The sequence below is a fragment of the Taudactylus pleione genome, unplaced genomic scaffold, assembly GCF_031769625.1.
Source record: "Taudactylus pleione unplaced genomic scaffold, aTauple2 ptg000517l, whole genome shotgun sequence".
NCBI lineage: Eukaryota > Metazoa > Chordata > Amphibia > Anura > Myobatrachidae > Taudactylus > Taudactylus pleione.
In genome coordinates this window covers 2,706,349-2,732,566 of record NW_028284919.1, presented here as the reverse complement: position 1 = coordinate 2,732,566, position 26,218 = coordinate 2,706,349, and the positions used below count along the sequence as shown (strand labels likewise).

At 43.1% G+C, this 26,218-nt stretch overlaps 1 protein-coding gene across 1 annotated transcript in view; it reads right to left on the bottom strand.

Moving 5' to 3' along the window:
* The window catches only part of DPP6 (dipeptidyl peptidase like 6), a 587,423-nt gene that overhangs the window by 213,630 nt on the left and 347,575 nt on the right, over window positions 1-26,218 (bottom strand). The window contains exon 5 of the mRNA XM_088450360.1: window positions 6,461-6,535. Within this exon, the coding sequence (XP_088306486.1) occupies window positions 6,461-6,535 (75 nt within the window). The remainder of the gene's footprint in view (window positions 1-6,460; window positions 6,536-26,218) is intronic.

Here is a 26,218-nt window from a genome sequence, read left to right as displayed (position 1 = left end):
TCCTCTGGGTGCTCTGGTTTCTTTCCACACTCCAAAAATATACAGGTAGGTTAATTGGCTCCCAACAAAAATTAACCCTAGTGTATGTGTGTGTGAGCATGTGATAGGGAATATACAGTAGATTGTAAGCTCCACTGAAGCAGGGACTGATATGAACGACCAAATATTCTCTGTAAAGCGCTGCGGAATATGTGTGCGCTATATAAATAACTGGCAATAGAAAAAAAATTACTGCTACATCTGAGAGGTGTGCCATAAAATTGACTTACATCCAAATGTAACCGAGCCCCAAAGCAGTTAGTAAGATCTACTTGTTGATGAAAACACACTGATACTTTTCATAAAATGCATGTAGCCATAGGGATCATTGTGCCTTATAACCAATGCAGGGAATGGGATACTTATGATCCCATTTGAATTTATATATATCTGGGATTAAGGTGCTATCAGGTAGATTGCTGGACTCTTCAGGGAGTCAGGGAGATTGCTACTATTTCAGGGAGTCTGACAATCAGGGAGAGTTGTTAAGTATGCTTAAGATGGCATGCACTTAGGGGGGAGGGAGGGTAACAGCGCACAGGGCGCTCTGAAGCCTTATTATGGGGCTGGTCCAGCTCTTACATTATAACACTGAAATGCAGATGTATTAGGTGTAGTGAGTGTGTTTTGCAGAGACTTAAACAATATAGATGAAGAAATGAACTATTGTTAAGAGTACACAGTATGATTTGTTATTTAAAGATAAGCAGGTGTAAATGGATGAGAGAAATATTGAAATAAGGAAAATAATGAATATATATATATATATATATATATATATATATATTAGGGGTGAGCGGGTTCGGATTTCTGAAATCCGAACCCCCCCGAGCCCCCCCGATCCGAGTCCGATCCGAGTCAGGCTCGACTTTTCCCGCCTGACTCGGATCTGACATCGAGGCAAAACGTCATCATCCCGCCTTCCGAGTCTCGCAGGTTTTGGATCCTATATAAGGTACCCGCGTCGGCGCCATTTTCTCACTCGGCTGTGGACAGTGAAGAGGGAGGGTGGGAGTTAGTGCTGTGTAGTGTAGTGTAGTGTAGTGCTGCTGTTGTCCACTACTTCAAAGTCCATAGGGGCTGGCTGTGTTGTGCTGTGCTGCTGTTGTTAATAGGGGCTGTGTCCACTACTTCAAAGTCCATAGGGGCTGGCTGGACTGTGTTGTGCAGTCAGTTCTCCATAGGGGCTGTGTCCACTCCAAAGTCCTGTGCAGTGTCCCAGTCCTAAAGGGGTGCTGTAGTGTTGTCCAGGGGGTGCTCTGTCCATCAGGGGTGCTCCCCCCAAGTGCTAAAAAAATAATATATTTTCTGTGTTTGTGAATTGTGTGCGCAGTAGCCGCACGTGCATCAACAAAGTAGTGCCAAGCGTGCGCCTGTGTCATAAGTAAAGGGCCGGCTGGCTTGACCGTTAAAGGGTGCTGTAACCCCCGAAAGTACACTCCAGTCCAAACCAAAAAAAAATTATTTTCTGTGTTTGTGAATTGTGTGCGCAGTAGCCGCACGTGCATCAACAAAGTAGTGCCAAGCGTGCGCCTGTGTCCCATAAGTAAAAGGCCGGCTAGCTTGTCCGTTAAAGGGTGCTGTAACCCCCGAAAGTACACTCCAGTCCAAACCAAAAAAAAAATTATTTTCTGTGTTTGTGAATTGTGTGCGCAGTAGCCGCACGTGCATCAACAAAGTAGTGCCAAGCGTGCGCCTGTGTCATAAGTAAAGGGCCGGCTGGCTTGACCGTTAAGGGTGCTGTAACCCCCGAAAGTACACTCCAGTCCAAACCAAAAAAAAATTATTTTCTGTGTTTGTGAATTGTGTGCGCAGTAGCCGCACGTGCATCAACAAAGTAGTGCCAAGCGTGCGCCTGTGTCATAAGTAAAGGGCCGGCTGGCTTGACCGTTAAAGGGTGCTGTAACCCCCGAAAGTACACTCCAGTCCAAACCAAAAAAAAATTATTTTCTGTGTTTGTGAATTGTGTGCGCAGTAGCCGCACGTGCATCAACAAAGTAGTGCCAAGCGTGCGCCTGTGTCATAAGTAAAGGGCCGGCTGGCTTGACCGTTAAGGGTGCTGTAACCCCCGAGAGTACACTCCAGTCCAAACAAAAAAAAAAATTATTTTCTGTGTTTGTGAATTGTGTGCGCAGTAGCCGCACGTGCATCAACAAAGTAGTGCCAAGCGTGCGCCTGTGTCATAAGTAAAGGGCCGGCTGGCTTGACCGTTAAAGGGTGCTGTAACCCCCGAAAGTACACTCCAGTCCAAACCCAAAAAAAATTATTTTCTGTGTTTGTGAATTGTGTGCGCAGTAGCCGCACGTGCATCAACAAAGTAGTGCCAAGCGTGCGCCTGTGTCATAAGTAAAGGGCCGGCTGGCTTGACCATTAAGGGTGCTGTAACCCCCGAAAGTACACTCCAGTCCAAACCAAGAAAAAAATTATTTTCTGTGTTTGTGAATTGTGTGCGCAGTAGCCGCACGTGCATCAACAAAGTAGTGCCAAGCGTGCGCCTGTGTCATAAGTAAAGGGCCGGCTGGCTTGACCGTTAAAGGGTGCTGTAACCCCCGAAAGTACACTCCAGTCCAAACAAAAAAAAAATTATTTTCTGTGTTTGTGAATTGTGTGCGCAGTAGCCGCACGTGCATCAACAAAGTAGTGCCAAGCGTGCGCCTGTGTCATAAGTAAAGGGCCGGCTGGCTTGACCGTTAAGGGTGCTGTAACCCCCGAGAGTACACTCCAGTCCAAACCAAAAAAAAAATTATTTTCTGTGTTTGTGAATTGTGTGCGCAGTAGCCGCACGTGCATCAACAAAGTAGTGCCAAGCGTGCGCCTGTGTCCCATAAGTAAAAGGCCGGCTGGCTTGTCCGTTAAAGGGTGCTGTAACCCCCGAAAGTACACTCCAGTCCAAACCAAAAAAAAAATTATTTTCTGTGTTTGTGAATTGTGTGCGCAGTAGCCGCACGTGCATCAACAAAGTAGTGCCAAGCGTGCGCCTGTGTCATAAGTAAAGGGCCGGCTGGCTTGACCGTTAAGGGTGCTGTAACCCCCGAAAGTACACTCCAGTCCAAACCAAAAAAAAAATTATTTTCTGTGTTTGTGAATTGTGTGCGCAGTAGCCGCACGTGCATCAACAAAGTAGTGCCAAGCGTGTGCCTGTGTCATAAGTAAAGGGCCAGCTGGCTTGACCGTTAAAGGGTGCTGTAACCCCCAAAGTACACTCCAGTCCAAACCAAAAAAAAAAATATTTTCTGTGTTTGTGACTTATGTGCACTGTGGCTGCACGTGCATCAACAAAGGAGCAGCGCCAAGCGTGCGCCTGTGTCCCATAAGTAAAGAGCCGGCTGGCTCATTTCTTAAAGGGTGGTGTAACCCACAAAGTGCACTACTCTCCAGCAAAAATAAAAAAATATTTTCTGTGTTTGTGTGCGCTTTAGCCGCACGTATATATCAATATAACATAAATGGAGGACCAAACTTTCTCCGATAAAAATAAAATAGGGAAAGATCAAGAACCACTTCCTCCTAGTGCTGTTGCTGCTGCTGGGAGTTGTTCATCATCCCAGATAGGAAGTAGGAACATCACTACTTTTACTAAACAATTGACCCTCCAACAGTCCCTAGCGATGAGGATGAAGTACGACAGCAGTCATCCTGAAGCAAAACGTATAACTGAGGCCTTTACTGCTATGTTGGTGTTAGACGTGCGTCCGGTATCCGCCATTAGTGCAGTGGGATTTAGACAATTGATGGAGGTAGTGTGTCCCCGGTTCCAAATCCCGTCTAGATTCCACCTGCATCCTCAAAGCAGCAGCGACAAGCGTGCATCTGTCTGTTAAAGGGTGGTGACACCCTCAAAGTGTGCTACACAAACAATAAAAATATTGTTCTTTTTTTTTCGGTCTTTGTGAAATGTGTGGGCTGTAGCCGCACCTGCATCCTTAAAGCAGCAGCAACAAGCGTGCGTCTGTCTGTTAAAGGGTGGTGACACCCTCAAAGTGTGCTACACAAACAATAAAAATATTGTTCTTTTTTTTTCTGTCTTTGTGAAATGTGTGGGCTGTAGCCGCACCTGCATCCTTAAAGCAGCAGCGACAAGCGTGCGTCTGTCTGTTAAAGGGTGGTGACACCCTCAAAGTGTGCTACACAAACAATAAAAATATTGTTCTTTTTTTTTCTGTCTTTGTGAATTGTGTGGGCTGTAGCCGCACTTGCATCCTCAAAGCAGCAGCGACAAGCGTGCGTCTGTCTGTTAAAGGGTGGTGACACCCTCAAAGTGTGCTACACAAACAATAAAAATATTCTTCTTCCTTTTTCTGTCTTTGTGAATTGTGTGGGCTGTAGCCGCACTTGCATCCTCAAAGCAGCAGCGACAAGCGTGCATCTGTCTGTTAAAGGATTACATCGGTGACAGCATCCAAGTAGGCATGTCAGACAGTCCGTACCTGTACTGGCAGGAAAAAGAAGCAATTTGGAGGTCCCTGTACAAACTGGCTCTATTTTACCTGAGTTGCCCCCCCTCCAGTGTGTACTCCGAAAGAGTGTTTAGTGCAGCCGGGAACCTTGTCAGCGAAAGGCGTAGGAGGTTGCTTCCACAAAATGTGGAGAAGATGATGTTCATAAAATGAATTATCAACTCTTCCAGGGAGAAAAGCCTCCAGAACGTACAGAGGGACCTGTGGTGGTGGATTCCAGCGGGGACGAATTAATACTCTGTGAGGATGAGGATGTACACACTGAAGAGGGTGAGGAATCGGTGGATGAGGAGGATGAGGATGACATCTTGCCTCCGTAGAGCCAGTTTGTGCAGGGACAGATTAATTGCCAGCTTGTTTTGTGGGGGCCCAAACGAACCAATCATTTCAGCCACAGTTGTGTGGCAGACCCTGGCGCTGAAATGATTGGTTTGTTAAAGTGTGCATGTCCTGTTTATACAACATAAGGGTGGGTGGGAGGGCCCAAGGACAATTCCATCTTGCACCTCTTTTTTTTCTTTGCATTATGTACAGTTTGGGGCCTAGTTTTTCAAACTGCCATCCTGTCTGCCACTGCAGTTTCACGCCTAGATGGGTCACGTGTTTGTGCCGCCCACTCGTGTCGCTTAGCATAGTCATCCAGCTACCTCGGTGCAACCTTTTGGACATAAAAACACTATTGTGAGGTGTTCAGAATAGACTGGAAATGAGTGGAAATTAAGGTTATTGAGGTTAATAATAGCATAGGAGCAGAAAAACCTACAAATTCTGTGATTTTAGCTGTTTTTATGCTTTTTTTCAAAAAATACAGATCCAAAACACAAAACCCAGAACCCAAAACACGGAAGGGTGGTTTTGGCAAAACCAATCCAGATCCAAAACACGAAGAAATATCCAGATCCAAAACCAAAACACAAAACACGAAAAGTGGCCGGTGCACACCCCTAATATATATATGTAAATAATATATCAATTTAAACAAATAACTTGTGCAAAGAAACTTGGGGGACAGCTTGTTACTTTATGCAAGTGCTTTATTTTATTTTATATTATCTCATTTACTTTAATATCATCATATGCATCACTATTATTTTCCATATTTTATTATTTATATATCCATTTACACGTTTATTTTTTAATATCTGGTTTTGCATACTGGGACTGATTCAGACCCGCTCGCGAGCACTGAGCGCTTGCAAGCGGGTCGATGGTGCCCTAGTGTGCATGTGTCGCTATGGGTCTCGCACCAAAGGGAGCGTGCTGTCGATGGTGAATGACAGCACGCCCCCTTTGGTAGGAGTGCCGGGGGCGTTGCTGCCCAGACGGAGGCGTTCCCATGGGAACGCCTACCGTCTGGGTCCGGCTCACTGACATCACTAGTGATGTCTAGTGATGTCAGTGGGAGTGCTTTTGGCTCTGATAGAGCCAAAAGCACTCCTGCGCTTGCAGCAGCGAGACCCTACCGCAGGGTCTCGTCGCAAGCCCGATGGTCGCGATGGTCACCCACAGCTATGCGAGCGGCCAGGAGGCCGCTCCAATATTAGGTAGGAGGGCCCTGATTCAGAGCGAGCGCTCTTGTCAGAGCGTCCGGCTCTGAATCAGGCCCACTGTATGCTGTATTATTCTTATTATTTATTTTTGAAAATCTTAACAAAGGTTATATTTCCCTCAAAGCAGCATGTATATGTAATTGTATTAACAGATATGCAGAAGATCAATGGTATATACATTAGGCATACTTTTATAATAGGATTATTATTACATAACAGGACAATTCCTGGTACTATCTTATAGTAAAATAATGTTCTCTCTTGTCTGCTAGATGGCAGTGTTCCCTGTATTAGCATACGGCAGTCTGGTCTGCCCTGTGGTGACAGCATATGAGAATGAAGCTTTTATTTTGATGATACATTTTCGCAGGTTTCAAAAAAGGTCAAAGACAACAGCTAAATCTTTCTACTTACCGGCTTGACATTAAATGCAAGCAGAACATACTTCATGTCTGGGGATACTTCATACTTGCTCACCTTGAACGTGTCCTAGAAACAAATAAAAAAAGAAGGTAAATAGGCTAATCCACAATGAATCCATGTGGTCTAATGCATCTCTAATCCAGTAACTTTACAGTACAGTAATAAATAATGTATAAGTTTTGTAAACACAAAGGTAAACTCCTGCCACTCGCTGCCGTATTCACAGTGTCAATCAACACGTCAGGTGTTAAGGTTCAGTTACACAGGTAACATGACCTCTGCTGGAACATAAGGCCCACATACTGTACATCAGCAATTGATTGCAGCAATCGTGCAATTTGCAATCGATTGTGTATAAAAATCTTTCCCTTTTTCAATCAATTGCAAAATTGCCACAATCGATTGAAAAAGTGAAAGATTTTTATGCACAAATTGATTGCAAATTGCACAATTGCAGCAATCAATTGCTGATGTATGGGGGCCTTTACACAGAGGAAATCGCAGCACAAACTAAAATCCTAAAGATCATTGAATCCTTCAGGGTGGCGGCGTTGTAGCAAAGCAACAAATCAAATAAAATTTATCTGGTATATTTTGTAGAAAATGATAGCTAGAAATAATATGATTGGTTATATAAGTGAACTATCCAAGAGTCACAAGCAACATTAACAGGCTTTTTGTCATATCAACAGACAGATGGAAGTCTGTAAAGGTACATTTATTTGTTAACACTATGCGATTATTCAAAATATTGAAGTCTCCCATTGCAATTATGTTTAGGAAATAATAGTAACTTTCAAACTACCAAATAAATGAGGCACTTAATAAAAGACTTTAAGGGCTACATTTACTATGTAACATTTTTGAAAGATTCTGCAACTTCAACAGTTTTAGCTGCAGGATTTAAAGGGGCAATTATATTATATAATATAACAGGTCTGGTTTTGTATTGAATTTCATTTCCCCAAAGCTCTATTAATGTGGAAACACATTTACAGGATCAATTGTAATTCACCAAATAACTACAGAACGATGTCCAAATATATAATCTCAATTGCAATTCACTTTGATTCTGAGTCGGATGCAGTTGAGGCCGTCCTTGTGTCTTTTGCCACAGTCGCGCCGGTACCTTTATGCTAATGCCACTATAGAGCCCTCCCCATGCGTCCGAATGAGCAAGGACTGAGACACCCACTTGTTGCACCTGTAGATGCTGTATTACCGTCTGATGCAACTTTAGATGCACCATAGGGTGCACCTACAAAACTCTGGATGGTAGGAGCAGTTTCTCTGTCTGAGTATGGGATCTTATGTGAGCTGCTGGATGTCTCTGTATGCAACCACTTTCAGAAACACCCCTGCAACAATCTCATAAGACACGCTCTCTGTGCGTCATTTTAGCCACCCGGCATTACCCAAGAGGGGGGGGGCGGGTACTAATTACCTGGGCCTGGGCTTGCTGGAGGGGCCCGGCGGGGGCCCAGGTCTGGCGCCACCCCCCTCCCTTTTACATCAAAACAGGTGAGCACACGCTGCTGTGTGCTGGGCTGTACTGGGAAACTGCTCGCGTCTGCTAAGTAGCAGTCACAGCAGTCTTCTATGCCTGTGGGGAGACCGTTCACACTGATCGCGCCCCCCACTTGATATGCGCCGATCTGAGGGGCTCACATCGCCCCCCTCCCCAGCGTGCAGCGCTGATTCGCAAATGTATTTTTTCTAAGGGGGCGTGGCCACGCCTACCATGATTAGGTCACACCCATTTCTTCCCCTGGGCTGGCGCGGCTGTCGGCGCCCCTGCTACCAGTCACCATCCAGGAACATCCCTTACATTTCTGATACCATTCGTCTAAATTTGTGCTGCGACTCTGTACAGATAAAATCAGGACACATGGGCCGTGAGACTCTGATGCGTGCGCAAAACATTGCTCCACTGCGTCTGACATCATCGATGCATCTGACTAATAATCAGACCCTTTATGGATTTATTAGCATACCTGTGGAAACATTTAAATGAATGGCCTCATTAATTTCAAAGTGTGTTAACTTAATACCTACAAGTTTAGGGTGTGTTCTCTGGTATAGATCTAATTTGAAGTGTCTGAAATTAGTGAAAATATTTGTGTTTCTTGTTAACAGTGGACTAGTCACACTGATCACCATACTGTGGCCGAGCTGTATATTCAAACCAGCTCTCACAGCTAAATTGTGACTGTTTGGTGGAATAACGGAACAGAAAGGAGAGCAGAACCACAGAGGATTCGCTTATCACTGCTCATAATATTACCATAATACTGCTGGGAAATAAACCAAGGATATTCTAGACAAGGTAATTGTATTGGAAGTAAGACAAATACCTACAGATTAGCCCACTAGCTCTAGGCAAGTTTTCCCTTAACAGGCTATGAGAAATGACTACCTGCAAATGATGTTTAGTTCCCCTTCATATTCAGACATAATGCAAACACAGAGGGCTGACTAATATATATGGTCACTTTAAAAAGGACTAACTTGGGATTTAATATGAACTTGCATGAGTCGTAAAGTTTGACACTTTCTCAGACTGTGAGGTTAAAAGGATACTTTTGTAGCTTTCTCACAGGTTTTTGACAGACTGCCAATTTCCACATCAGCCAGCTCCGGAATCTGTGTAATTTAAGTGTCCCCCATTTTTAGGGATTATGTGACAGTGTGTGGCCATGATAAAGTTCAAAATTAGTCAAAAGCCTAATCCTGGTCAAACTACACCACCTCACCAAATTTGGTGGCACTAGGTCCAAAACTCTGGACGTGTATAAAGGACAAACAGACAAATAGACAGACAGACATGTTCTCTTATTATATAGATGGGTCAGAACAGTAAGATTATTTTTGTGTGTTTGCTGTGGGATTTGTTTTTTTAATATTGCCTGAATGTATTTTTTACAGTGAAGGAGTAAAAATAACAAAAACATTTGAATGCTTTTAGAACTCATCAATAGGTTTTGATGCTGAAGCTGCATGAGATTATGTTTTCACTGTCACCAACACTAATAATTATTCACTCCAGAACCTGATCATCCATTTTTAACCTATGCTTCTGAGGGTCCAGAGCTACACTAACTTGTTCTTAAGTTTTGTTCTTTTTGATGAACAGATAGGCAACAGGAAACACAAACCAGTATTTTTTCTAAAGCCTGGTGGGGCCTTAAATCAGCTCTGATGCTCTCTGTCTTGATTAGGAGTGTATTTATCAACATGAAAATTTTGCCCCAACTCACAATGTGGTCATGAAAATGACCTCATACCAGGGCCATACTGGTCATCGGGCACTTCTGGCAATGCCCTCTGGGCTGGCACAAGGAGGGAGGAAGTGCCTCCACCCTCCACCCCACTGTGCCCTATACAGGTTATACACGCCACTCAGGGGGAGGGAAGGGCCGCCACGGCCACTCAGGGGGAGGGAAGGGCCGCCATGGCAGTGATGGGCTGGGAAGAGACTCGAGGCACACCCCCTTCGTGAGCGCCCGCGCCTAAAGTGCACGTATAGGGTGGACTGCCAGGGCTGAACTACAGCCCCAGTCCATCCCTGCCTCATACTGCACATTTATTACAGTCTGCCTGTCACAGCAAATTGCTACAATCGAAGTGATAGCTACTGTTTCACTTAGTTTCCATGTTCTAACCCTGTGCGTGTGCTGCACATGCGCAGCCAACGGCCTGCGCATATGTCAGTGGGAGCCAAAGGAGTGAGGGATCCAGATGATCTCTCTATAGTACAAAATGCACTACTATAGCTGGTAGGCTACTATTGGCCTTTGCCATCTTCAGATGCTGTTTGCTGCCAGGGCAAGCTTGGTATAACCAACAGTGTAGAAGAACAGTGGAAGACCCTCTTTGATACTTCCTGAGAATGCATAGTTTTTGCAGGGATCCCCCAAAAATGTCTGTTTTCAGCGGATTTCCCACAAAATAACTTTAATATGTTCCTTTAAGTCTTAAAAAGATAGAAACTGTGAATATCAGCTGCTCCCAGGGATGCCAAGAGGATTGAGGGGGGAGCAGGTACTAATTACCGAGGCTCGGGCTTGTTGAAGGGGCCCAGTGGAAGCTGTGGGGCCCCTGAGCAGCCGACGGCAAAACCACCCCATGCGGCTTTTTTCCCCCTTTCCTTTGAGGGGACATGACCATGATTCCTTGGGTTTTGGCCACGTCCTTCAATACCTGGGCCCGTGGCAGCTCCCAGCGTCCTTGGTTGCTACCCAGCTGTACTTCATTTCCCACCCCATGAGTGCTGGCTTCAAGATCACATAGTTAAACACTCTAATTGGGATTTTAGATAGGCTTAGTCATGGATTTTTTGCTACAATTTTGAGTTTGATCACATTGGAGTTTGGATAGTTCAGGTGGACAGCTTAGGTGGAACTGGGGTGAAGGCACAGTTTCTCATCTCTATCCCTAACTTTAATGTGATTTTAATTGAGGACTGATAGCAATATCCATTATAAGGGGACCTTGTTTTCAAAGTTACTGGCTCTTAAAGAGTTAAAGGGTCATTACAGTACAGCTGAGATGCATGTTTTATAATAGGAGAACCAGAATAATGAATTTAATGAAGCCTCCAGCCAAATCATACAGCTGGTAAGCAGAGCCCATTAGTGCAGAGACTTCAGAGAAAGACAGCCTCACTGCAATCAGTTTAAGCTTGCCACACACATAATTATTATTTTTCCAACCAGCCAACTAGTAGGCTGGTTGGAACTTAAAGCTGGTAATGTATGGGAGTTGACCATTTCATCCAAAACACCGGAAAAGTGACAAAAACGGTCATTCAGACTAATTTATTAAATCAAATTAATTTAACCAACTTGTCTGGACCCGTTTGTTGATTGTCATTGGCTCTCATCCATTACCAGCTTTTTATTCCAGCCGGTCAACTAATTGGCTGGGGCTGGTAAGAAAGATATTTTTTTTGGTGTGTAGCCAGCTTTAGTTGCACACAGAAGTGTTATATTGGATCAGTTATATGATGATAATAATAAAAATAATAATAATAATAATAACAACAAACATAAAAAGAGCTTAACTGCTTTGGGGATATAAAATGTAAAATAAGCAATTGTGATTGTGTTATTACACTCCAATGTGTTAGGTGCATTCCAGTGAGGCGGTGATGACATTCACCTGCTACCACTCCGCAGTCTATTAACACTCCAACTTGAAAATTATAGTTCTCACTCTCAAACCAAGAGCATGAGCATTGCAGAAGTACAATACAACACATGACAAGTATAGGAGCGCACTGCATATGTTGGAAATGTATTGAATTATGAAATCCATTACATAACAAAGGTGCACTAACATAATGGTTAGTTTGAGATAGGCATACACCCTCTCCAGACTAAATGTGTCTTAGTATGTCACAGCGGGGATCAGATTTAATCAGTTTGGTACAGGAGAAGGTTTGATCTATCTTGAACATTTGGCTTTCAAGTAGTTCCTGCTTACCCTCATAATATGTGAAATGTTCTTGTTCGCTAAATGATTTATTATAGGAGTTTTCCATGTTCAGATAATTTTATTTTACTAGCATGCACTTATCCTCCTGCAACTTCTATTATAGGCTTTCTTGTGTCTTCCTTGCATCCTCCTGCTATCCAGTCTTGCCTGTCATTACCGGGAAGTGTTATTTTCATAGTCCTAGCATGTAACAGGAAGCTTATTTCTAGATTCAATTGTATAAAACCCCAAAAAGCCCAGAACATTGTGTTGTATCCCAGGGCAACAAGAAAAAACAACTGTGATGATATAAATACTGAAAAGCACCAGATGTCAGGAGAAAAAAAAAAATAAATGAAAAAGTTGCAAAAGGACCGATAAGAAAAGTATTAGAATTTAAAAACCAAACAAACACTTTTCCAAAGTTTTACACTCAGTGATCCAGATTCAGAGATGTACGCTGTGCTGATGTTTGTGCAGTTTTTGAAAATCCCTATGGTGCATGTTCCCCTGAGTGCACACTATTGCATATGGAGGCGCTGGCACATTCCGTGCATGTGCAGAACGGGCCCTACATCATCGCACACCATTCCCCAAGCTGCTGCCTGATTGACAGGCTGTGGCTGTTTGGAGACAGGGTACAGGATGCATCAAGCATCGCATTTTGCATGCGATGCATCCCACCACTCATTGCATGCATACCGGTGTAAAAAATAAAGCTGGTATACATGAATAAAATAACAAAGGACAGTTCTCTCGGTAAGAGCTGTCCTTGCAACAGAGGGACTTCCGGGTTTATGACCCAGTAGTCCCTCTGGTGTCCTTCTGCACACGTGCAGAAAGATCTGCGCCACAGGGGGTACTGGGAGGGATCTGATAGGATCCCTCCCAGGGGGAAGTAGCAACCAATCAGCTTCTCATTATCATTTTATAGCATGTACTTGAAAAATGCTATTTCAAAGCTGATTGGTTGCTATGGGCAACTTCTCCACTCTTTTCACTGCAATCCTTTCATAAGTCACAATCTACAGTATGGTTGGCTGTGACTTCCACAGTAACATCACCACTGGTTATTGAGGCTTATTAGGCATTCAAAGTCGGTGAAGACTCACCGCAAACATTTGTATCTGTATTTGGTTCAGCAATAGCCCTGCACCTAGACAATATATAAGCAGATTTTTACAAGTTCTTTTTTCCCCTCTAAAAGGTTTATTTATTTTTAAAATAAACCACATATGTAAAACAAGACAGGTAGTAAATGACTGTAATTTAAAACTCCAATTAAGAAATCTAAAATTATTGTTCAAGGCACAGTGTGTCCTGTTCTTTACATATTATGCTGATTTTAAACCTGTAGGTCTTTCTGAACCACAGACAAAATCTTAATACCACATACTGTAATTACACTGAGTACATAATTCAGGCCTCATTTAATTGAAGCTCATTAAAAGTGATCTACATAATAATGTGCATAAAGTGCCCCAATGGCATTTTTTTATGTAGGTTAAACAGGACAAAGCTCTGTGCATGAATCACCCTTCCACAAACAAGCAGAAAACAGACACATCAGCAGGGAACCATATCTGTAGCCCCCGGCATAATATTACAGCCATTAAATGCAGAGAGGAGGGCAAGAGCATACAAAAGCACAGTAGCACCGTCCAGTGTTACAGAGACTTGAGGTCATAATGAAACACACTAAGCACAAGTCTTTTATCTGGGCTGTATAGGATACTATATTTTGAGCTACATTTATTAGCTAGAGCTCCTCTGTGAGACCGTCCTTCCTAATCTTCACCTGAAATACCCCTTAGCAGGTTGTGTGATTAGGAATATTGATGTAGGTGTACGGCTGTGATGATTGCTAGGTCAGTCGATTGTACTGGCATTTCCAGTGCACTTGCGGTATATCATTAAAGGGAGCAATGAAATGTATCATTCTAGTTCTGTTAAACATAAAACTACAGGTAATGTATAGGTAGGGGATAAATTGTGCCATTCACGGATATACTCATAAAGATCTTAGTATTTCAATAGAACTTTGAAGGTTTAGGTTTTACATACTCTGTTGGCTGTACTGTAGCAACTTTCATTGATCTCTTTTTACCTGTTTTTTTTTTCCTTTTTTTGAGCTTATTTTCCCCTTAATGTAATTTTTGCTGACAACTGAATACAGGTATGGGATTTATTATCCAAACTGTCTGAAGCTAAGGGAATTGCTAAATTAGTTATTTTTTCATAATTTAATAAAAGTAACATACTATTGGATATAATAAATTAGAATTTAACTCTATTTTACCCATGGTAGGACTGGACCACAGGGGTACAGGGAAAATCCCACTGCCTGAGGGCCCACCCCTCCTCTAGGGGTCAGATTCCAGACTATGCACTTAAAATATACATTCTTACTCTATTAGAGAGTCAGTTACCTGATGGAGCAGAACCAAGGATGAACATGGGTGCATGGTTCACTTCTATAGAAACTAAACCAAGGTTTGCCCTCCTGTTCCTTAAAGTAGGTGGTCATGCAACAATCTTCTCCTCTCCTCTTGTTGGCTGTGGGCTTTAACATAATAAATGCAGTTCCTGCCAGTGACTGGAATGGTATTGGAGCTCTGCATTCATTTCCTAACCTACAATTAAGTCATCCCAGTGATAGGAGCTTAGATAGTTGAATACATTTATATATATATATATATATATATATATAAATTTTCTACAATGGCATGTATTTTATCTTTACTAGACCTAATGCCGTTCTCATTTTTAGACACTGGCTGGTCCCTATCACATGTACAGTCCATTTAGTGTATATAGACAGGATCACCATCATGTGCTTAATAATTATATGTTACATTATACTGCATTCCCAGGACTACGTTGTATTCAGTGGCGTCCCTCCCTGTGGTGTCACCCGGTGCGGGGAGGGACAGTATGCAGGTGGCGCACTGCCAAAAAAGCGGACAAGGGCTTGGCTTCATGACCAAACCCCTGTGGTCCCGATATTACTGGGGGGTAGGGGTGGTGCCGCAGGTGCGGACTGCCTGTGTGCAGTGCTAGCCGTCTCCCTCACAGTTGTCAGGAGCCGAGGGCTGCACTTTTTATGTAGTGCAGCACCCGGCTACTGTCACTGAGGGGGAGTCTGCACCTTGGTATCACCCCTCGGTGGGTAACACCCGGGCGCGGCCCGCAACCCCTGCACCCCCCTTGTGATGCCACTGGTGTATTCACTGTTAAGGTGTGTTTATGCTTCTGTTAAATTCTGCATAACCAGCAGTTGCACTGACACACCCTCACTGAACTTTGCCTATGTGAGATCAGAATGCTACCGCCCTGTTACACCTCTTCAGTTGTAAGCGTGGACGTAACTGAAATGCGTATGGCTCTAAGTCTCCCGTAATTGTGCATGCATGGTCCTTTAATGGAGAAAAAAGGGCCTTTTTAGGAGCACTACAGGATAAAGGAGCAGGCACAGGGCACAAATATGCAGGATAAGCTACAGTATGCATGCTTTGTGTACGTTTAACTAAGCTAAGCACCATTATTCTTATATTAATGAACACATAGCCTCTATATTTCATCTCTTTATATACAGTCTAGGGGCCTATTCATCATCACCTAAATGGCCCGTTACACATGCGAAAAGTATTCAGAGTTAGCTTGTGAGAGGAAACGCCATCTTCACATGATGCTGGATATCTGAGCACCGCTGCTTCCTATGGAAAGGAGGTCTGGGGTTGCGAAGAGAGATCCGAGTACGGAGTCTATTTCTACTTTACTTTCACCTTTCCTTTTCGGTCATTGTTATTTGATATTGATAACTGAATAGGAAGCTATTTTATATATATGTATATATTGTGATATGATCGGGGTAGGGGTCCCTCTCCTGGGGTAGGTGGACACCTCCTTATACAGAGCAGCCAGGAAACAGAACTCCATAATCAAATAAACCAAACATGAAAAAACTCCTAGCCTACTATCTCCCCACAAACACAGTACTTTCAAAAGGTCCCAGTGTCTCTGAACAAACCTCTGTGTCTGTTTTCCCCAGGGTGTGTGAGACACTGCATCTAAACTTTTACACAGCTATATTGAGCCACTTCCAGGTGTAATCCCTAATTAGCCTGCTCTCAGGCTGAAAGGCCTAACACCTGAAATGGCCCTGTGGATGGAGCCCTCCCTTCTCTCTCACATCTACACCCCCAGGACCCATTCTCCGGCTTTTACCAAAAGCCGACACTCAGATCTGTTTGTAAAACAGACTTTTCCTGGGGGTTAAAATACATATTACAGGAATCTGGGACACATATACACGTCATCCCTAACTTTCCCAGTGCTACTATCACAATAGTCATAGCACTGTCTGTCACAGTTTACAGCACCACTCTACAGAAACATATTGGATGTAGATGGCTCTTAAGGGTCAAACACAAAATCATTGTTAGTTAAATAAAAATAAACAAAACTTGTCCTCACTTTAACACAGCATTAGAAGTACGTACATTGACGTGTCTGTCAGCCCACCTTTAACATACTGTACTAGGTACTTAATAAGCTCTCCTGTAGATATCCATTGTAATATGCTGAGCGTTAACGCTTCTGAGCACTGCAGAAAACAGGGGATTTGGTGTGAAGAAAACACTTGTCAGAAAGTTGGATATATGTAAATGTTTGAGCCGTAACTATAAGGGGTACATTTACTAAGGTGAGAGTTTTTAAAAGTGGAGATGTTGCCGATAGCAACCAATCAGATTTTAGCTATTATCTTCTAGAAGGTGCTAGTTAAATGGTAAGTAGATTCTGATTGGTTGCTATGGGCAACATCTCCACTTCTAAAAACTCTCACTTTAGTAAATATACCCCTAAGTCTCTCCTTACATCATATGGGATCCACAGCGGCAGCCGGAGTCGGAAGCTTGAGCTCATGCGAGCTCCAGCTTCCGGCTCACGCAGTGCACTATGGCAGAGACGTCATGACGTCTCTGCCATAGTGCAGAGGAGCAGCCGAGCAGGCTGCAGCAGACGCGGGACTTAGCTAAAGGTAAGTATGAGCTTTATTTTTTTTTTTAGTGCAAGCGGCCTACTGGGGGCATTACTGACGGGGGGCATTACTAAAGGGGACATTACTCGGGGGGGAGCATTACTACTGGGGCATTACGCGGGGAGGGGGGAGGCATTACTACTTGGGGCATTACTGGTCGGGGGCATTACTACTGGGGGCATTACTCAGGGGGGAGCATTACTACTGGGGCATTACTCGGGGAGGGGGGAGGCATTACTACTGGGGGCATTACTGGGGGGGCATTACTACTGGCGGCAATACTTGGGGGGAGGCATTACTCAGAGGGGGAAACATTACTACTTTGGGCATTACTATTGGGGGCTCTACTAGAGTGGGAGCATTAGTATTGGGGGCACTAATAGAGGGGCATTACTACTGGGGGCATTTGTACAGAGGGCTCTACTAAAGGGGGAATGTCTACTGGAGGCATTACTATTGGGGGCACAACTATATGGGTATTACTACTGGGGATTTATACAGGGAGCATTACTACTAGGGCATTACTATTGGGCACACGCCCAATTACTACTGGGGGGCATTACTATTTGGGGCACAACTACAGGGGTATTACTACTGGAGGCATTTATACAGAGGGCATTACTACAGTGGGCACTACTAATGGGAGTATTGCATAGGGGCACTGCATAAGGGGCACTACCACTGGGTGCACTGCATACGGGGCACTACCACTGTGGGCACTGACACTACTGGGGGCTCTGCATAAGGTCCCCATTGCGCATACCCCCAGTTTGTCAAATTTAATAGGGGCCCTCACATGTTTGTTGCCCAGGGCCCCCACAGGCCTTAATCCGGCCCTGCTGACCACACTATATGATATCAGTGGGGTCAATTCTTCTGTTTCTTCTGTTGGTAGCACTGCATATATTATATTACTTCCATTTATTTATTTACATTTGGACTACTGCCGGAACGAAGAATCCTATGTGTTTATTATAGTGGTTCATGCTCCTAAACGGGGTAAAAATCACTAAAAACACATGTGGAACGCATAGTATTTCTGCCAGAAGTGACGGGTAATGTGTAATCCATCCTTGCCCGGACTATACGCCATACTGTCAGGCCTCACATCAGTGTTGGAATGAATGGCCATGTCTAAAGCCTGTGCGCATATGTAGTGTACATGGCGCACAGTGGCGGTATCGGGCAGATGTGTACATGCTTCCGGGTGATGAGATCTGATGTGAGGCCTGACAGTATGGAGTATAGTCAAATTAGGAATCTAGGAATTGACTAATATTTATTATAAACTTTTATTGAAATAAAGGTGTTCATGGGAACCGGTGATACTGTGTATTGTGTGTGTAATCTGGAAGATAATGGACTTTTTTTATGTAGATACACACCATGCCCCCTGTGAGGAGGGGAATAGGAATCATGGGTATGAAAATGGGATCTGGTGTCCACAGGATGACACCTTGAACAAGACGTTGGTGGATTTAGCAAAGGACACCATCCTACCGGACATACGTCACTGAAAGATCTATAAGAACAGCCACACACCATCTGGGACTATCCAGGATCCCAAAGACTGTTTATATGGACATATATAGTGACTTTAATCCAGTTGACTTCGATCTCTCTGCCTGTGGAATTTTTTAACCTTTTGTCTGAATAAAAATCCTACTTCTTATCTGGAAGGACTCGGATATTTGTCTACTGGGATACTGATTGCCCTTCAGAGAGAGGTACCAGGAAAGATATACTTAAGGCTCTTTCCACCCTGAGAAAGAGTGAGTGCAATAAACGATTACTATTGACAAAAACAATTTATTATACAGTGCTATGCTATGTTGTGTTTTTTTTTTTTTTTACATGTCCAAGTTTCGAGATAGTGTAAATTATTTCCTTGCCATACATTAGTGATTACACCAGGAAACGCTTCTTGAGTTTATCACAGTGGTGCTTAGCTTTGTACACAAGGGAGAACACAGTACATGGCGAAGTTATGCACACTAGAATAATATCTGTTTATATTTGTTTACTGTACCTAATTATAACTTTCTCTTTTTTTCCATATTCTTTCCCCATTCTACTCAGGTATGATGGAATATTGAGTGGCAGTGAGCGCTAATATTGGTTATTATCATAGTTTGGGTATCCTTTCTTTTATTGGCGAGTGCTGCCCCAGTGCCTGGCTATTTTTTCTTTGCACAGTAGCTGTTCCAGTGTGGCTGCACCTATTGGAAGGCGTCGGGATGAATATACTTCGGTGTGAGTGCCAGATCATTGACTTTCTGTGTTTATTTATATGTATAATTAGTATAACTTATGTATTATAAAAGCATAAACCTGCTGTTAAGATACTCTACATCATGGGTCTTCAACCTTGGCCCTCCAGCTACTGTGGAACTACACATCCCAGCATGCCTTGCCACGGTTTTGATATAACAGCATGCTAAAACTGTGGCAGGCCATCCTGGGATCTGTAGTTCCATAGCAGCAGGGGGGCCAAGGTTGAAGACCCCTGCTCTACATAATGCTAATAATGTACGTGTATTAGATTTAGATCAATATAAAGGTATGATGTAAATTATGATGTGTTCTTCAACTTGCATCCAAATGAAATAATCTAATAGTTAAATTTTGAGTATTGAGGCTGGACACCTATAAAAATAACTTCATTTTATATTAAACCCGTAAAGCTTTGGGCACTTATTTTACAAGAATTTTGCTACAAAAGGCTGCTCTGTATTTAATTATGTTCTTTTTCGGTAATGGCCCCTTATCACTTTTATTCAAGAAACAGATGAAGCCTTCATTACATTTGTTGTATCACAGGGACCATTAACAGCTTGAAATATAAAACAATAAATAGCCCACTGGTGCTAAAATTTATACATACAGTAAAGGTTCCAGAGAGGAAATAACAGAATCTGCATGTAGCAGCCTCACGTCTTACACACGGTCTGCAGGAGAGCGCAGGTATACTGTAATAATGCACAATTCCATGGTGTTGTGCATAATTAGGACACTCAATCTACGCTACTGTAACAGTAATAATAACAGGATATGAAAAATATGGTGTATGAGTTATCAAGTGATGAAAATATTGAATAACCAGGTTATCCCTTGTTATATGTGGAGTGGGTTACATTTGCAGAGATTATGCAGTAAAAGGCCTCAAAGACACTGGAGTTTTGTAATGTGTTTTAGATTAAATTTGAATGTTTGTTCGCGCGAGGCCGATTTGATTGTATTAACAAGGATTTTACCTCGCACCTCCAGGAGCTGCGAGGTAAAGTCCGACTGCAGGGACTCGTGCGCGAGGAAACCCCAGCATTTGAATAAGACCGGTATGGCAATTAGTAGCAGGGACAACCCTGCGGCTAATTGAATATGCCCCTATGTCTGTGTTTTATTTTAGTCGGGGGTAAGTTTGATTGATGGTAGTTGATGGTTGTGGTATTACATTATAGAGTCCATTAACTGATAGGCAACTTAGAAAATCCATGCAGTGTATCACAAATAAAACACAATATTAGCAGACTATGATGACTGTACTATCCGTATTCAAGGTACTGACTTTGTCTCTGGAAAACCCAGGCTAAAACGTGATACTTTATGGTCCATCCTTTTTTTGAAGTCAGCAATCACAGTGCAATAAATCATGATTTTGAAGCTTGCTAATACATATATCCCATCCGTCCCATTTGTAGCAGGACAGTCCTGTTTTTTGAGCACTATCCCACGGTCTCGCGGTCAGGGCAATTGTTCCAAGGGGATGGGGGATTTGTAGTGCCGTAGGCTGTGGAGGCAGGTGTCTCCAGTAGTAGCCATGATGGAATGTCAAATAATGTAATGGTGTTGGGCTAAATAAATATACAGGGGAATATATAATAAAGTAGGTCCACTCATTCTAATGACTAATGAGGCTAACAGAAGTTCAGTGTAAGAAATAAGGTGGTTTTAAACTGTTAGGAAGTTGGAATTTTGATCACGTTTCTAGTATTACACAGTGATCCTGAGTAGATTTTTCCATCTTTCCATACACCTTTACTCACTCAGCCTGGCCCAGACTACCTAGGTAGGCAACACTAAAAGTAACATAATGCAACATTGTATGCACAAACACAATAAGGATTCATACACTGTTTATAATAGTAGCAATCAATTGTGATAACAGTGAATATTAGATTTACATGATACACAAAGTATTAATATTATTCAAATGAAAAGAATAACATTTTCTGCTACAAACTATACAGTTTTGAAGCTGTAGTGTTTTCTATGTTAAGCACATAGAAAAACACTTATGTAGAATTTTTTGATGTGCTTAACATAGAAAACGGAACATAAGTGCTTTGATTTCTTCAATCATTTGAAATTATTTTTAACCACATTATACAAGTTCTGAAAACGTTGGCAGGATAAACATATTATGAACCATTTAGCATAAAGGAAAACAAGATTTTACAAATTTCTGTAAACAAATGATAACATTTAAAGATAAACAAAGTTTTTTTATGGTGTTGTTCTTCCTCTGTAGTAAAATAATGCCTATATGGAAGTCTAAAGGGGCTTATCCATTTAACGACATGAAAGTCTGAACATCCAGCGTTCAGACTTTCATTTTGCTGAGGTGCGGGCATCACACTGAAAGACGTTCACTGAACGTCTTCAGTGCAGGAGCCCAACCTCCCTATCAACATGCCGAACCCGACATCCGTCATCAGGTTGACTGGCATGTTCGATAGATAGTCGGGGTCGGCAAAGACCCAGCGTGCTCGCACATCGCTGGTCCTTGCCGGCTATCCACTAGCAGACTTTCTGCATCATGCAGAAAGTCGGCAAACGAATGGGCCCCTTTAGGTATTGACTAAAGATGGGTACACACCTGACAAATATATCTGTTGATAGAGTGATCTGCAGATATATCTGTAGATGATGATCATTCATACACACTGTTGACCATCATCATCTGTAGATGATGATCATTCATACACACTGTTGACCATCATCAACACTTGCCGATGGACAGATACATCTGCAGACATATCTGTCCATCGGTTGTGCAGCACAGCCAATGCGATATGTCTGTGAACGACATCGTTCATAGACATATCGTGTGTACACGGGCAGCAGATATATTGGCTGATCAATTGAACGGCCAATATATCGGGCAGTGTGTACCCAGCATAATGGGTCTATTTACTAAACTTATCAATGATTTTTTTCCTACAGAATTTAAAACAGCAATACTACAGTATTACTGTAAGTGCAAAATACACCTGGTTTTGCACTTAATACTATTGCCATTTTAAATTCTGTAGGTAAACCGTTGATAATCAGCGACTTGGAAAGCCGCTACTCAGTAAATCCGTAAATGTCTTCATGTATGCCACCAGCAACTGTAACACCTACAGGACATGCAAAGATAGTTTATAGCTATTCTTGTCACATCTGAGTGTTGGTTTGGGCTGGAACAGGCATGGGTGGTTGAACAGAAGACTTCGGAGGTGTGAATAAACCTGGGTGGCTTGAGCCAGGACTTCCTCATGTATTGCTGTGAGGAGGTAGAGGAGCTGCAGAGAATAATGTGTCCAAAGGCAAGAACAAGAATGGAATGTCTTTATTAAACAGCAGGTTGGAATGAGAACTGGAGATGATAATACTGAAAGAATGAGCAGAATCGGATTGGGACCGATGATGCTGAATTGAGAGCTGGATCGGTTTGAGAGCCTGATTCAGCAAGGATTGCTAATCTGCTAATACACATGCAATACAGTTATATTATCAGCGGTGATATGCAAATAATTGCATTCGCATTGCGATTGCAGCCTAACATAAGGACGCCCACTTCCCCTTACTCAAATCAGTATACTTTAGCAACATAGCGAAATAATCGGTAACATCGAGTAACATCAGACCCATATGCACAGTTAAGGCAGGTCAGACCTCAGGAATTGATAACTTCAGCGCATGTTATGAGGCCTCAGGCTGCGTATGGAATTGCAGTGGATAATTTATGCATGCCCATGCAACGGCATGGAAACGTACTGGCAAGCCTGCATTTGCCCGACCAGCCCCGTCACCACCTACAAAAGGCACTTCCTGTCAATCACTCTGTGATGGGTGTGCATATCCTCTCTGATCGCAGTCCTGACCGCAGTCCTGAAGAACTTAATTAATAAGAGTCCGATGTTGATGAATTGATGAACTTGATCGGTTGGAAGTGATGTTGATGAATTGAGGAACTTGATCTGCTGGGAACGATGTTGTTGAATTGAAGAACTTGATTAATATGAGTCCAATGTTGGAAGCATTGATTAAGACCGATGGTTGGAGGTATCGGCTGGATCCAATGGTGGCTGTAAGAACAAGTCTCATGGGTAAGAACCAGACTGGTGAGCAAGATGGTATAGGAGACTTTTTTACCAGATATAGGAACTGGATATAACGGACTGGTACCATTCAGAAAAAGAGTATCTCAGCACTGAGCTGTAACTTCAGCAAGAAGCGATGTTGTACTGGCAACAGAGGCCAGTCTGGAAATGGAATTTATAGGAGAGGATCCCCAGGGATTGTATGCTGCAAACAGCTGGTCTGGGAGCAGCGCTCTGAGTGAAGGTGACAGGTGACAGAGTCCAACATGGCTGCGCCCATACTGTTGTTTAGGAGGGAACTCTGGCATGCAGCCTGTGTGCCATCATGCTGGGAAGACATGCTGTGAGCAGGAGGCTGCAGAGTGTCATCTCCATGCTCAGTAACAGGACACTGGATGGGGCAAGACCAATCAGTCATTTCACAGGGTCACAGGGGACTATGTATGAGACAATGGATGATACAACAGTGACAAAAATAATGGCTCTCTATGAAAGCTTATCCCTCAAAGCAGACATGGCAAATTTTTCCTAGAAGCCAGATAAACTTCCTGTATCAGGAAAATTCTAAGGCCTTCAGCTCTATAGTCGCATTAGACATACACATTGGGAAAATAATTTGTGTGACTTTGGAAAAGAAGAGGCACAAAACAATTTAATAACAGTCCACATAATGATACACCCTCGCTCATCTTTGTTGCATATGTGGCAAACGTGCGCACGCATCATGGCATGCGATTTGCAGCTTGTGATGTGTGACACCACTAATTTATTCACTCCACAGCAGTTTGGCTCTGCAAGGAATGTAACATTCCTGATGTTTGCTGTGGCAGGGAAGAAATGCGTTTTTGTGCCAGCAACTGACCCACTGACTCCCAACACAATGTGAGCGGTGACTGTGCAGCGGGTGAGTGACCCTTGCCTACCCTGTTGCAGAGGCTGCCTCCCAGCACTGATAGTACTGGCGCTACAGACCCCCCCCACACCAAGTTCCTATTGCCTGCAATGACAGTCCCAGCGTTAACCCCCCCAAAATATGGCATGTCTCCTCCCCCCAATATGAACAACCAGCACCGGGTTTTGGAGACCCAGTATTGGTTGTGCTAAATACAGGAGACAAACGATGTAGGGATCCCCCATATTAAGCACCACCAGCATCGGGCTCTGAGCCGGTCCTAGTTCTGGAAATACAGGGGAAACATGTGTAGGGTTCCCCTGTTTTTACCAGAATCAGCACCGGACCCTTTCTAGCAAGGGGGGTAATGCCACAGCAAGGGGAGCCCCCCAGCTGAAGCATCACCCCTGACCACTAGTCAGTCCAGGCTGGGGATCCCTGGGGAGCTGGGAACCCCCCAATAAAGGGGTCCCCCTTTCCAGGGCACCCCAAGCCCAAGCCCCCATCCTCACCACTGTTTTCTACTCATCTGCATCACTTTGTTCCTCCCCCTATCCGCACCACTGTTTATCACCGATCTGCATCACTTTGGCCCCCCGTCCTCTCTGTACTTCTTTATCTTCCCCCCTCTACACGCCTTTCTGTCTCACCCATCCACACTGCTCTGTCTCCTACCCCCATCCACACCACTCTTGTCCCATATGTGCAGCTCTGTCTTCTGCTCAGTCCTCAGTTGCATAGACTGCATGTGTGTATTCCAATGAGCACACAATTCTGTGAATTAGCAGCTCCACCATTTTGTGAGTGACAGCAATCTCACTCTGTGAAAGTGCTGAATCTGCAGTTAACCACAGGGTATGATGGCATACCATATCTGTATTGCACAAGGAACACATCCATTAAGGCGTCATCCTTAATGATCAGAATTTCATTGCTTTTTTAGGTTTGAGTGGCACAAATTCAGTAGGTTTTGTGAAATTGTAAATCATGTCTAAGAAGCCTTACTGGGACATGTGAAACCATAAAGTTTTTTGTTTATGTAATATATACATATATATTTCTAATTAAATAAATTAAAAAGTGGTTATTTTCATCAGAATATCATAAAATTCTCACTGTAAGTAATGTTTTCCTTTAACAATACCTGTGACAATTCAATTCGTTGGAATAAGAAATTGTTTCAATCCACTAGATAGTGGAAGACAGAGGTCACTACAAGTCACATTCCATTGCCTGAGCATTAGTGGATAGGAATAGTCAAACTACATCTTTTTTTTGTGGTTTAAGGGCAACTCTCATTATGTTCTGGCAGTTGCTGCAGCCATGGTGACTGACACAGAGCGCAACACTACAATCAACTCTACATCAAATTGTTCAGCCTGCATTCTTCTCTACTATTTCCCTCTAAGCTGTTCTGATGCTCATTGCAGCCGAGTTAGCCAAGGTAAAATGTACGGCGGCCAAAGATACTCAGATTGAATAATGGTGTTTATAAAGGGACGGTGTGATGTGCGTACACATTAGAAAGGGTTCTATGTAAAATCACATCTGTCATAGAGCAGTATGATTCGAAGCCCCATGATCTAAGCAGAATGGTACAGAGCAAGAGCCTACACAGTGTGTCTTACATAATTACTATACCTGGGATCCATGGATCAGCAGCTCTATATGGCGAAATGCCTCATTATTTTCCTCTCCTAAAACTGTATATGTTGTACTTGTACCGTTCTCCCCTGAATATAGAAAATGATTGTCTCTATTCTAAGACTTGCCACTACTATATCTTAAATGTGTTATTTATTTCCACCAATTTAACCTGCAGCATATAAGTAATGAGGATGGCACCACAATATCATTATCAGCGTAGGCACTGCAAACGGGTATATTTCCTAACTACCACATACTTAATGTGAAATCATGCACTTGTCTACACATCAATAGCTGTACAGAAATAAAATATTCAGACTCTGGGTGGA